General features: G+C 49.6%; 1 protein-coding gene across 2 annotated transcripts in view; it reads left to right on the top strand.

Moving 5' to 3' along the window:
- The window catches only part of UMODL1 (uromodulin like 1), a 66,657-nt gene that overhangs the window by 16,304 nt on the left and 37,864 nt on the right, over nucleotides 1–12,489 (top strand). For both annotated transcript variants that reach the window (XM_025379879.1, XM_025379878.1), the window contains exons 6-7: nucleotides 1,586–1,726; nucleotides 10,543–10,797. In XM_025379879.1, the coding sequence (XP_025235664.1) occupies nucleotides 1,586–1,726; nucleotides 10,543–10,797 (396 nt within the window). The remainder of the gene's footprint in view (nucleotides 1–1,585; nucleotides 1,727–10,542; nucleotides 10,798–12,489) is intronic.

Genomic DNA, 12,489 nt, shown 5'->3' with positions numbered 1-12,489 from the left:
TTGAGAACTTATTTTGCCCCCCATTTCTGGCCCCTCTCCCCTTCCCTCCATTTCTCCTCAGATCCCTCTGGACTCCTTCCCCCTCGGCAGGCTTCTCCTTCCATCCTAGTGGACACTGGAGGGCAAATTCCAGGGCCACACACAAAGAACTTGTTTCTTCAGTTCTTTGGTTTCCTGAATTTCCCTCTCGCCTCTTTCCCACCCTTGCCAAGGACATCCTTTTACTCCAAAGGCTCCTTCAGCAGAATTTGTCTAAAGTTGAGTTTGTATCTGGCAAAGCACATAGACGAGGCCTTGTTTCTGGAAGAAATTACCTATTCTTTGTTGTTGTTGTCCTATGTCAGGAATTGGCAAACCTGATCTAAAAGGGACCAGATAGTAAATATTTTTGGCTTTGTGGGCCCACGTCGTCTCTGTCTCAACGACTCAGCCCTGCTGCGGTAGCAGCCACAGACAGTCCGCAAGCAAACCGCCGGGCTCCTGTACGGCTTCCTGTACCCAAGCAGGAGGCAGCCAGGCTAGTCTGCTGCTCCCACGGCTTTGCGGGAGGGTAGCTGCCTTGGTGAAGCCTCTTGTATGACACTGAGGAGGCACGTGACAATGCCAGGGCTCAAAGCCATGTGAAAGCTCTAGCGATTGCAGTGATCTCCCTTCAGATCCACACACGTTCTTCAAAACCAAACTGCATTGCTCTAGTGCCATTAAGCAAAGTGTTCGTTCTATCATCCGCTCTGTCAATGACATTCGGCCAGAGGTTGCAGGAGCACACCTGTGGGTGGACCGGTTGAGTTTATTATTTGAGGCAGCAAGGGAGAACCCATACCATGGAAAACCATGAGGTCTCTCAGTAAGAGATTGTTAGAAAGAAACTGTTACAGGATGTGGGTTGTGATCGGGTAGTTTGGGGAGGGTCTAGGGAAGTGTGATTTTGTTCTGAATTGAATGCTGTCAGGAAACGAAGGCAACTCCATGATTGGGAATCTCAGTACATCTAAGCAAACGAGACGGGCACAATTGCATAAACATAAGCTATAATTTGTGAAGAACTAATAATCACTCATTTGGGCCAAGAGAGGGGCGTTAGTATTTTGTGGATGACACATGAGCTTATCACTGTCTGTGCTTCGACAGCATTATGAAGAGGCTGGTTGCTGTGAGATGGTTCTGTCTGGGAGGCCTGGGCCAGCCTCAGAATGTCAGGGGTGACTCTGGGTTTCCTTGTTGGCACAGAAAATACCCATCAATTTGCTTTACCCTTGGGATGGGATGTTTTGGCCCCGTCTTTTCATGACCACCCAGTCTCAGTCCAGCCCAGAGTGATTTGCTCATGTGAGGCTGCCCGGTGAGCTAGCCGCGAGCCCTGCCTGCACGTGGGCCACTGCTTGGATGAAGATGGCCAGCAGCCGCTCCGGGCCCTCTAAGATGAGGCTTCCATAGTCCCTCTTGGGCCCACTGCCCAAGGCACCCCTCAACCGACGTGGCACAAATCCATGGCAGGAGTCCACAAAGGCCATGTGTGCAGGTAGATGAGGGCGGCGAGGTGGCAGCAACTGCTGAGTGTGGGTCCTGCTGTCCGTCCCTGTAGATGTCAATGAGTGTTTCTACGAGGAGCTCAACGCCTGTTCTGGAAGGGAACTGTGCGCAAACCTGGAGGGCTCGTACCAGTGCGTCTGTCACCAGGAAGTTCCAGCCACGTCTCCGCGGAAGCTCAACCTGGAGTGGGAAGGTAACGGCTAAGCTCTCTCAGATGGTGTGGGAATGGCTTAATTCCCATTTGCCCCCGGAATACTCACCAGCAGTGCTTGCAGCTGCAGCATTTGCCCCGAGATAACTTTGCCATGAAATGTCTTGCTTTTATTATTATTTTCACATCACTCTGGTATGTCGACTTTGGAAACAAAAGACACAATTCTCCTTATAGCATTCTGTTTTTAGTAGTGGTGTTTCCATTTACAAAATATAGTGACTCTTGATTGCTGGAAATGTCAAATCCTAGAAAACAGCATTCCTACGTGTGTTGTTAACATTGTTCTCAGACAAGTTGTTGGCCGACGATTCATTTGCTGAACCTGTTTTTCTGAAATAGACGATTCTGATGATTCAGACGATTCTGAGGTTAGTTCTGTTTAGAAATAACTCCAAGAACAGTTTTTATATTTTATTTTCATATTGAAAATCAGTTAGATTTGCTTTAGCCCCAAAGAGTGTGTTTATGTAAAATTAAATGAGTGTTGGCAGTGAGCTGCCCTTTTTGTCTTCGAAACGAGAAAAAGGTGAAGGCATTTTTCAAAGGCTGGATGGTCTTCAGACCATAGAGACTCTTCTTGCTGAGAGGGAACGGCTGGCTCACAGGCACAGGATACACTTAATTCTCTCAACCATCATTGGTCTCCTAGTGGGCCACTCTTGCCTCCGTTCTTTGGCTTAGGAAATGTTGATGTAGGCTGGGCGCGGTGGCTCAAGCCTGTAATCCCAGCACTTTGGGAGGCCGAGGCGGGTGGATCACGAGGTCAGGAGATCGAGACCATCCTGGCTAACATGGTGAAACCCCGTCTCTACTAAAAATACAAAAAACTAGCCGGGCGTGGTGGCGGGCGCCTGTAGTCCCAGCTACTCGGAGGCTGAGGCAGGAGAATGGTGTGAACCCGGGAGGCGGAGCTTGCAGTGAGCCGAGATCGCGCCACTGCACTCCAGCCTGGGCGACACAGCGCGAGACTCCGTCTCAAAAAAAAAAAAAAAAAGGAAATGTTGATGTAGGTGCTATTCACTGTGCTCGGTGCTGGTAATGGAAGCATGCAGAAGCAGGTCCTAATCTCTGTCCGTCTAGTGGATTGTGGAAATGGAGACATTTTAGCGCATGAAAGGGCATGACTGATGTCTGCATTGGAACCACGGGGATAAGCTGGGACTGTCCCTAGCATCGCGGGGTCAGCCTGGGGAGCAGAAGAGCGGGCTGGGCGTGGGGGGAAGCAGGTAGAAAAACGTGCCCAGGTCTGTCCCTGTTGGGAGTGGGGAAGGATGTACCAACCAGGACTGGCACATGGGATTGGCTCTGCCGTCAAGCAGCTTGGAATAAGAAGTAACTGTGTAATCTGAAATGTAGGAAGGCGCCATAAAGATGATACACTGCGTGCAGGAGTCTAGGGTGTAGAAGGTGGTAGAGAAAGGGATTCAGGCAACATTTTAGAGGTAGAACCTCTGGAACTTACTGATTAATCCAGTGAAGAAGAGGATAAAGGAAAGAAGACGGAATCCAGATATCTTGACTGAACAATGGAGTAGAGGGTGTTTCCACTGGAGTGGATGGGGAAGATGCGAGCTGTTGTTGTTATTGTCAGTAATAGTTACAGCTGAGATGGAGTGAGTGGAGGTGCCAGGATGCTGACTGAGTTGGACACGTGGTGCTGGAGCGCAGAGGCGGGGCTGGGCTGCATATGTGAGTCCAGGGTCACTCGCCTCCAGGTGACACTTAAACCATGGCATGGCTGAGAGAAGGGAAGAGGCCTGGGGCCTGCGGCCAGAGAACCCCAACAGTGCCAGGTCAGTGCAGGAGGAGAGGCTGCAGAGGACAGGGGTAAGGCAGGAAAACAGCTGGACGGGCTTGTGCAGCCAGGTCAGCAGGGAAGGCTCAGTAAGCCCCAGGCAAGCAAGCAGTAAGCTGGATGGCAAGCAGGGAGGGTACACGCGTGGGTAACAGCGGGGCAGGAAAGCGCCCGTGGGAACTGCGGGGATCTGGTGCCGGCTTCAGGAGAGCAGAAGGGAAGCAGCCAGCAGCCCAGGTTAGGAAGACAGCTGGAGGAGAGAAAGAAGAGAGAACAACTGAGAATCTTGCAGGGAAGCTTGACTATGAAGAGGCTAAGGGAAGGAAAGGCTGGTGTGGAGGAGGCTGTGGACTCCCAGGGGGTCTCTCAGGCAACGCTGATCCCATCTCTTTCTATTTCCTGTTTCTTTCCAGGTTTTGACCTTATGGAATACAAGTTTTTGTGTGTGTTTTTTTTAACCTTATTTAAATCCTGCTACATGTGTAATTTTATAAGCTGCTTTCTTCAGTTCCTATAGTGTGTACAAAGTTTCCAAGAAGAATCCTGGTTTTCACCATGACAATTATTGGTAGTTGAAAACTAACAGCTTTCTAAAGCAATCATGTAATATTCTTTCCCCTCACGGGAGCACTTCTGTTGCTTCCAGGAGTCTGGAACTCTAACATTGTGACAAGCGTTACAGAGAATCTCTTTATACCCAATTTGAATTCGTTAATCATTTAATTTGCATGTTCTTTTTCCTTAAAAGGACTCAACAGTGAGGACCATCCCTTTGTTCACAATAACAGCACGGCTGGCAGTTGCCGGCACTTCACATACACTGGGCTCTGCTCTCAGCACTCTGTGGGTATTGCTTCGTTTAGATTCTTAGAATAACCTCAAGAGGCAACTACTCTTAATACGCTCATTTTTTCAGAAGAGGAAATTGAGGGAGACGAAGGTGATTTTCTTGCATAAGATCCCAAGGCTGGTTCTCTGCAGACGCACATGAACCAGCTGTTCGTGACTCCCTGCCACCCTCGTCATCCTGAGGCCGTCTTCCCGAGCAGCCCTCTGGAGGGGACCTGCCTGAGAGTGTGATGGCCTCTCCCCCATCCTCGGGGGCTGTCCTTTGTCCTGGTGCACTCAGGGAAACCGCCATGCCCTTCCCACCTTCATGAGTGCTTAGGACCAAGAGTCGGTAGAGCTCCAGAAGACTCGAATTATTTTCTTTGGTGTTTCAGAGCCCAACTAGGAAAAGGAGTCTAAGGTTGTGGTTTATTTATTTAATTAATTTTATTTTTTATTTTTTGTAGAGACAGGGTCTTACTCTGTCGCCCAGGCTGGAGTGCAGTGGCGTGATCACCGGCCACTGCAGCCTCCAGCTCCCAGGCTCCAACCTCAGCCTCTGGAGTAGCTGGGACCACAGACGTGCACCACCACAGCTGGCTCATTTTTAAATTTTTTGTAGAGACGAAGTCTCACTGAGTAGCCCAGGCTGGTCTCAAGTTCCCAGCCTCAAGAGATCCTCTCTCCTTGGCCTCATAAAGCGCTAGAATTGCAGGCAGGAGCCCCCGTGCTCAGCCTAAGGTTCTGATTGGCTCTTCTCGTTGTCCTGTGGGCGAGGGGTGGAGGGAGTGGACCAGTCCCCAGAGCCAGCTGTGGATGTGGTGGGCTCCAGGGTCAGACGTTCCCCCTACCACCAGGAATGTTCTCCTCCTATCAGAATGAGGCTGTGTGGAGAGAGTGGCCTTGCCTTCTGCCCTCTGGCAGATGAATCCCTGGTGCCCCGCAAAGAGCAGGCACTCCACAGACATTTCCTGGATCAATCACGGAAAGAGAGGTTTTCACAGTGTCATCCCAAGGATCTCCAGGTGTTAAAAATTTCCAGCCCAGCTCTGGCAGCAAAACACTGAGAACACTCCTGTACCCCGCAGCACGTGGCCTTGAGATCCACTTAGAACTTCGCACCCCATGCACACCCCACTGCACCCCACTAAGTTCTGCAGAGAACCGTCTATAGATTCCTGCTCTGTGGCTTCCAGGGTGAGAATCCTGTCCCTTTCGTGAGCGCAGAAGGTTAGAAAACAGGTATTTTCCGAATAGTTATTTTTACCCTCGTCAGTCATCTGGAAAAATATTAGATTCTATTTACGGTTAGGTCTGTTGGCAGTCACACTCTGCCGTGTTGCTTGGCGCAGTGAGCTGCCAGATTATGTCAGGATACACGGCCACTCGAGCGACCGCCAAACACAAACAGGGGAGGCTGCGTGGTCCTGGCTTCACTTCTAATAGGGCAGGACACACTAATCCAGTGTTTCCAGTTCAGCAGTTTAGAGTGAATTCCAATTGCACATTGCTAAGGAAACAGCATCCCTGGCACCTTCCCTGCTGAACCAGAGATGAGTCATGGCTGCCCAGAAGAAACAAGGGCCAGACTGTCAGACGTGGAGAACCCAGGGTGCTTTACCCAGATAGCGGCAAAGTTCTGAACTTGTGTTTCTAGCTGTGGATGGGGAGGGCTGTGGAGCAGGGGCTCTGGGGCCTGGAGTTTAGATTAACCACATTACTGTGGCCTTGGGTCATGCAAACACAGAGTCAAGAGCATCATTTTCTAGGCTACATTTAAGGGGGACACTGAAAAGGGTCCCGATTTAACGGTGACCAAAGGAGGGTGTTCTAGCTAATGAAAACCAAAAACCAAGTTATAGGGGCCTACCCTGGAAGAGAGGAGTCAGGGGTAGAAGGAAGATTTCTAGTTTTAAAATACCGCAAGGTCTGTCCAACAAAAAGAGAGATTGGCCTTAGCATGTTAGAAGTTGGTTGGTTGGTTTTACAACACAAAGAAAACTCTCCAAGCTGTGCTGTCCAGCCACAGGAACAGTTGCAGTGAAATTTCGCTAAAGAAGGATTGGGAGATATGTAAGTTTCCTGGGTTTCCCTAACAAAGACCCATGAACTGGGTGGCTTCAAACAAGAGAAATGTATCCTCTCATAGTTCTGAAGACCAGAAATTTGAAGTAGTTAGCACTGGGCCCAAATCAGGATGCCAGGAGGGCTGTGCTCCCCAGAGGCTCTGGGAGAATCCATTCCTTGCCTCTCTGCCCTCTGGTGGCTGCCGGCATTTCTTGGCTTGTGGCTGCATCCCTCCTACTTCTGTTTTTGTTTTGTTTTGTTTTGTTTTTTGACAGGGTCTTGCTCTGTCACTCAGGCTGAAGTGCAATGGCACAATCTCGGCTCACTGCAGCCTCCACCTCCAGGGTTCAATTGATCCTCCTAGCTCAGCCCCCCAAGTAGCTGGGACTATAGGCACACATCACCACATATGGCTAATGTTTGTGTTTTTTTGTAAAGATGGGGGTCTTGCTATATTGCCCAAGCTGGTTTCAAACTCCTGGGCTCAAGCCGTATGCCCACTTTGGTCTCCCAAAGTTCTGGGATTACAGATGTGAGCCACCACGCCTAGCCCTACTCCATCTTCAAGGTGAACATCTTTGTTCTTTCTCTATTCCAGCTTCATACTGCCTTCTCCTTTGTGTGTGTGCATGTGCGTGTGTCTGTGTCTGTGTGCAAATCTCCCCTGATTCTCTCTTATAAGGACACTTGTGATTGCATTTAGGGTGGACCTGGGAAATCCAGGATTATCTTTCCATCTGAAGACACTTCACTGAATCACATCTGCAAAGATTCCTTTTCCAAATAAGGTCACAGTCATAGGTTGCAGGGATTAGGACTTGATATCTTTGAAGGTTGTTATTCAGCCTACTACTGGTGATAGGAAAGCTTAGTAGTAAGGCAAATGAACTTTGCTATTTCTTATTGTTCAGCTTTGCCATATACTACCTACTTGACCTTTCTAGGCCTCAGTTTTGTCCTCTGTAAAATGGGGATCCTAGAAGAACCTATTACTTGGGATTGCTGTAAGGACTAAATAGGATAACATGCCTGGTGCACACAGCACCCAGGAAACATTTCCTGTAACTGTATCACTGATAGCATGGCTAGTTTGTGACATGGACGTCGTGGGAGGGAGTACTGTAGGGGGCTCACACCAGGGAGTTAATTTATAGCTCCCTGCAAGTTCCTACTGCTGCTATGATGCATACTGTGCAGCTTGGACACTGTAGACATTAACTCATCCTTGTTCCCTCAGTGTTTATGGTGACGCTGGGTGCATAGTAGATGCTCAATAAAAAAAATTGAGCTGTAAGAAATTGGTGCCCTTGTTGGACAAACATGGTCCAATATGGACAATTCCAAATGCTTCAAGGTAACAGACTGGAAAAGGGCCACACAGATATTGGATGGGAGCGTTGTCCTCAGGGATAATGCATTTCTTTGGATTAGATGAGATTCTCTTTCCCCAAATGCTCACGATCTCTCCTAGCTGCAGAAATCACTGATGGCAGCTTCTGCAGATGCCTCCGAGGGCTTTCACAGCATTTGAAATGCCAGATTTGCAGGTCCCCATCCAGTGATCCAAAAACCCACTGGTATCTTAATTTAAAGAGTAAACATATTTATTAAAAGAGATAAAGCATGCATTGCCAGCCCCGTACCCTTTGAGACTTCTTTCCAAACACCATTCCTCTGCGTTCTTTTCAAATAAGTACGGGTGCCCTTTTAATTTTAACTCTGCTCTACTGAGAAGCACCCCCCTTATAGAATGCGCTTTTAAATGGCCCGTAATCTGGGTGGGCCATCTGTTGTCCCACCCATGTGCTCTCTCACTCTGTGTCAAGTTTGATATCTGAATGGCGACAAGGAGGCAAGGTTGGAGCCCTGGGTGTGGACTGGGGGCTGCTGTTCAAGCCACTGGGCTTGCTCGTGGCCGCCCCACTTTCCTGTTTGCAGGGCGTTTTGCTGTCACACCATCTTCCACTGACATGGATAAAAAAATGCTTGGGGCTGTGTCCTGACTGTACAAAAATAGAACAGTCAGTGCTTTTAGCAGACTTTTTGGAAAAGAAATTGTAGCCCTTCCTTCCTTTTTCAGTGAGACATACGTTCCCAAGGAACAGACTTTAAAAAGCTGGGTGGTTGTTAGAAGGCCAGGCAGTGGGGGGTCTTTTTGATTCCCGGGTTCTGGTGACCCTGGAGATGGGGGGTGCCACCCACAATCTCAGGTCCCAAGCTTTGGGCGACCCTCAGTTGAAGCATTTCTGCTTTTCTTGCCACTAAAGAAAATATCATAAAGAATGAATCCATGTCTGTGTCTCTGATCAATATGCCAAAAATCACTGGATAATCCTGTAAAAAGTATAGATGTGTCTTTTAAAAAATACATTCTACCCCACATCCTAGAAGTGTTATTAGGACACCTCAGAATTTGGATGGATGTCACTGATCCCATCCGAGTGAAGCCTGTGCAGATTCCCCTAACAGATACTCATCTACTGGGGGGTGGAGCGGCAGGGTTTTCAGTGGAGGAGCTCACCTACACAGGGCCCAAGATTCAAAAGAGGCAGCTCAGTCTCGGATTGGAAGGAAGAGACAGCAGGGCTATGTCGCGTGGTGGTGACTGGGCACTAAATTGGATTCTGAGCCTCTTGGCAGCCAAGGTGAAAAGGGAAATGAGCTGGATAGTGTTGGTTTTTTTTTCAATTTGTTATTGAGAGAAAGCAGGCACATGTGTCTAGAAACAGAATTTTTTTCATGATACTAGAAAGTGTATATCCTACCAATCCTTACGTAAAAGGCTTTGGGAAGCCACACATTATAAAATTATTATTTTCTTTACCATGGTTTTGCAAAATATATTTTTTAAAATTCTTCATTGCTTGTTTTTATAGAATTTAAACTCTCATGTGAAAATTTTGGTGACTAGACTGGGGGCCATCTACTTTTTATATAATTCTTGCTGCCCAGATACTTGCTGTACAGCCAGAATTTTTTTTAACCAAAAAAGAGCTTCAATGCTATTTGAGCACTGGCATATATATAGGTTGGTACATCAGAGCTTTGCTCCCTGAGGCATGGATTTCAATAGGAAAGCATAAAAAAGGCAATAAAGGAAGCTCAGCCTGGTTTCTGAGTCCTGCTTCCTGACGAGGCCATCGTTTACGGCGTGATGAGTCAGCCCAGTGCAGACGTTCTCGTGCAAATGACCAAGTGCTTGTCATGAATCAGAGCAGCCCAGGGCCCTGGGAGAAGCTGGCAAGGCAGTGTTTGTAGACATGGCACAGAAACCTTACACTGTCGTGGCCATTGCTACAAATGTTTTCTGTACAATGACTGCCAACGGGTCCCCAGAGAGAGTGTCCTGACTTTCTAGTAACCACTGATTCTGGATCCCAAGGAGCCCCACAACTCAATGCTATTCATTGTGTAGACAGAGGCGCACTTGGATGACTCCTACCCACTAACTTGGCTCAGTGATAGAGAGGCTGAGATTTCAACTTCAGACCTCTTGCTTCTCCATTTCATCTCAACTATCCCCATCACTGAATGCAATCCTGAGCTACCTTCCAAAATTACTCAGAAGCCTGGAGAGAGAGAAGATTGATATTCTGTTTTGAATGAATGGGTTTCATTTATACTTGGGAAAAAAAATAAAAACAAACAAACAAAAAAACAGCAAGTGGGCCAGGCGTGGTGGCTCACACCTGTAATCCCAGCACATTGGGAGGCTGAGGCAGATGGATCACGAGGTCAGGAGATCAGGATCATCCTGGCTAACATGGTGAAACCCCATCTCTACTAAAAATACAAAAAAATTAGTAGGGCATGGGGGCGAGCACCTGTAATCTCAGCTACTCGGGAGGCTGAGACAGAATTGTTTGAACCGGGGAGGTGGAGGTTGCAGTGAGCCGAGATCGCACCACTGCACTCCAGCCTGGGCGACAGAGTAAGACTCTGCCTCAAAACAAAAAACAGAAAACAGCGAGTGCTGTCCTACATGGGTCAACTTGATCAATAAATCAGTGAGAACCAAGTTGAGACGAGGCTGTGTTACCTGCTTCAGAAGATAAAGCCGCCCTTGCTGACCCTTTGCTCGTCTTCTCTTCCTGTGCTTTCGTAGATTGTCCTCCACTCAGTGACTACGTGGTCCTCAACGTCACCAGTAGCAGTTTTCAAGTATCCTGGCGTTTAAATTCTACGCAGAACCACACTTTCCACGTCTGGGTTTACCGGGGTACGGAGTTGCTCATGAGTGCCAGGACACAGGGCCAGGCACTGGCGGTGGCTGGGCTGGAGGCTGGAGTGCTGTACAGGGTGAAGACCAGCTACCAGGGGTGTGGGGCCGACGTCTCCACCACGCTGACTGTCAAAACCGGTAAGGCCCCCAGTCAGAGACCCACGTTAGCTTGTGCGCTTGTCTTTTTATACCAGTTCCATGGCCTTAGCACGTCGCATTGTTCTTCCTATAACCAGGGCACCAGAAGTCACTGACCGTCCCGCACTTCCTCCCCTCCCAGTTATCCCACTGCCTGCCTGGCATTGCACCGGCCCGCTGGCGCCTTCACGGGCTCCCTCGCTTCCCTGCATCTCATCCTGTTCGGGGTTCACTCTGCTGTGTGAGGGGACAACATGTGGAATCAGAAGCACCAATAAGGCATCAGCTAGAGCGAAGCAAAGGAATAAAATAATAATAAAGCAGAAGGCGGCAGCTCCTGGCAGGCAGATCAGGACCCTGCCTGCTTACCCCACAGCACTGAGGCGGTCTAAGTTCCCTCCCTGACAGGGGAGAATCGCTGACATTTTCATGCCTCGCTTCCCTAGTGGTGCATGTAAAGTGAATGCCGTGCCCACCACATTTGTGCTAGGACGAAATGTTTTTTCTTTTCGAGACAGGGACTCACTCTGTCACCCAGGCTGGAGTGCAGTGGTGCGATCACAGCTCGCTGCAGTCTTGACTCCCTGGACTCAAGTGATCCTGCCACCTCAGCCTCCCTAGTAGCTGGGACCACGGGCACATAGCACCACACCCGGCTAAATTTTTTTATTTTTCGTAAGGATGGAATCTTGCCATGTTGCTCAGGCTGGTGTCAAATTCCTGGGCTCGAGTGATCCCAAGGGGAAACTTTTGTCCCCAAAACACATGATGCACACGTGAACTCGGCACTTTGTCGGGAAGGAGCCGGTGTGGCCCGTCTGGGTCTGTCCCATGTGGCCCACTTGGCTCTGCCCGTGACTTGCTCCCCACTTGCCTGGTGCCCAGTGGTGCCTAGACTTGGTCAGGTGAGGCCTGGCTGGTGGAAGTTCTCCCCAAGGCTGGCCTCCGTGGCTGTGGGATGTGAATGTGAGGTTGCTGGGGCTCCATTCTGGTCCTGGGTTCTTGACGTGTGTGTCCCTGATGTAGAGCCAGTGGGAGCCCTGGGCTATGGGCTTTGGGCTTCACGTCTCAGCAGAGAGTGCAGAGCATAGAAATTGCTGCATAAAGACCATACTGGGGCCTTTCTCACTCACAGAGGTTAATGCTAGTGACAGTGAGTGGTGGCGGAGAATGAATGGCGGAATGTGGCTCAGCCCTACATCCTTTTCAAACTGATTTGGGGTGAACCTCAAGCTAAGTCCTCATAGCAGCCAGCATGGGCATCCAGAGAGCCCCGAAGCACCCCAGCCACGCTCGACACAAGCCCTCCACTGTGCACGCAGCTTCCCATTCCAAGCTGACTCCACCTCATCTTCTCATTTCATTTCCAAAGTACGCCGGGACTAAGGGGAGGAGGAACTCTTTTCCCTCTTTGGAAACTGAGGCCTGAGAGGCAGTTCCATTATAGAGCCATCCTCCAGGGTGCAGAATTGATCTCTATGGGAAATGCAACAGGAACTTGCAGCTCCCTGCCCACCCCACCAACCCTGTGCCCTCACCCTCCCCACCCCACCAACCCCGTGCCCTCACCCTCCCCACCCCACCAACCCCGTGCCCTCACCCTCCCCACCCCACCAACCCCGTGCCCTCACCCTCCCCACCCACTAACCCCATGCCCACCCCACCCTCCCCACCCACCAACCCATGCCCTCC

Source organism: Theropithecus gelada, chromosome 3 (genome assembly GCF_003255815.1).
Source record: "Theropithecus gelada isolate Dixy chromosome 3, Tgel_1.0, whole genome shotgun sequence".
NCBI lineage: Eukaryota > Metazoa > Chordata > Mammalia > Primates > Cercopithecidae > Theropithecus > Theropithecus gelada.
Note: the sequence above shows the minus strand (reverse complement) of the source record. Positions and strands in the feature narration are given on the sequence as shown.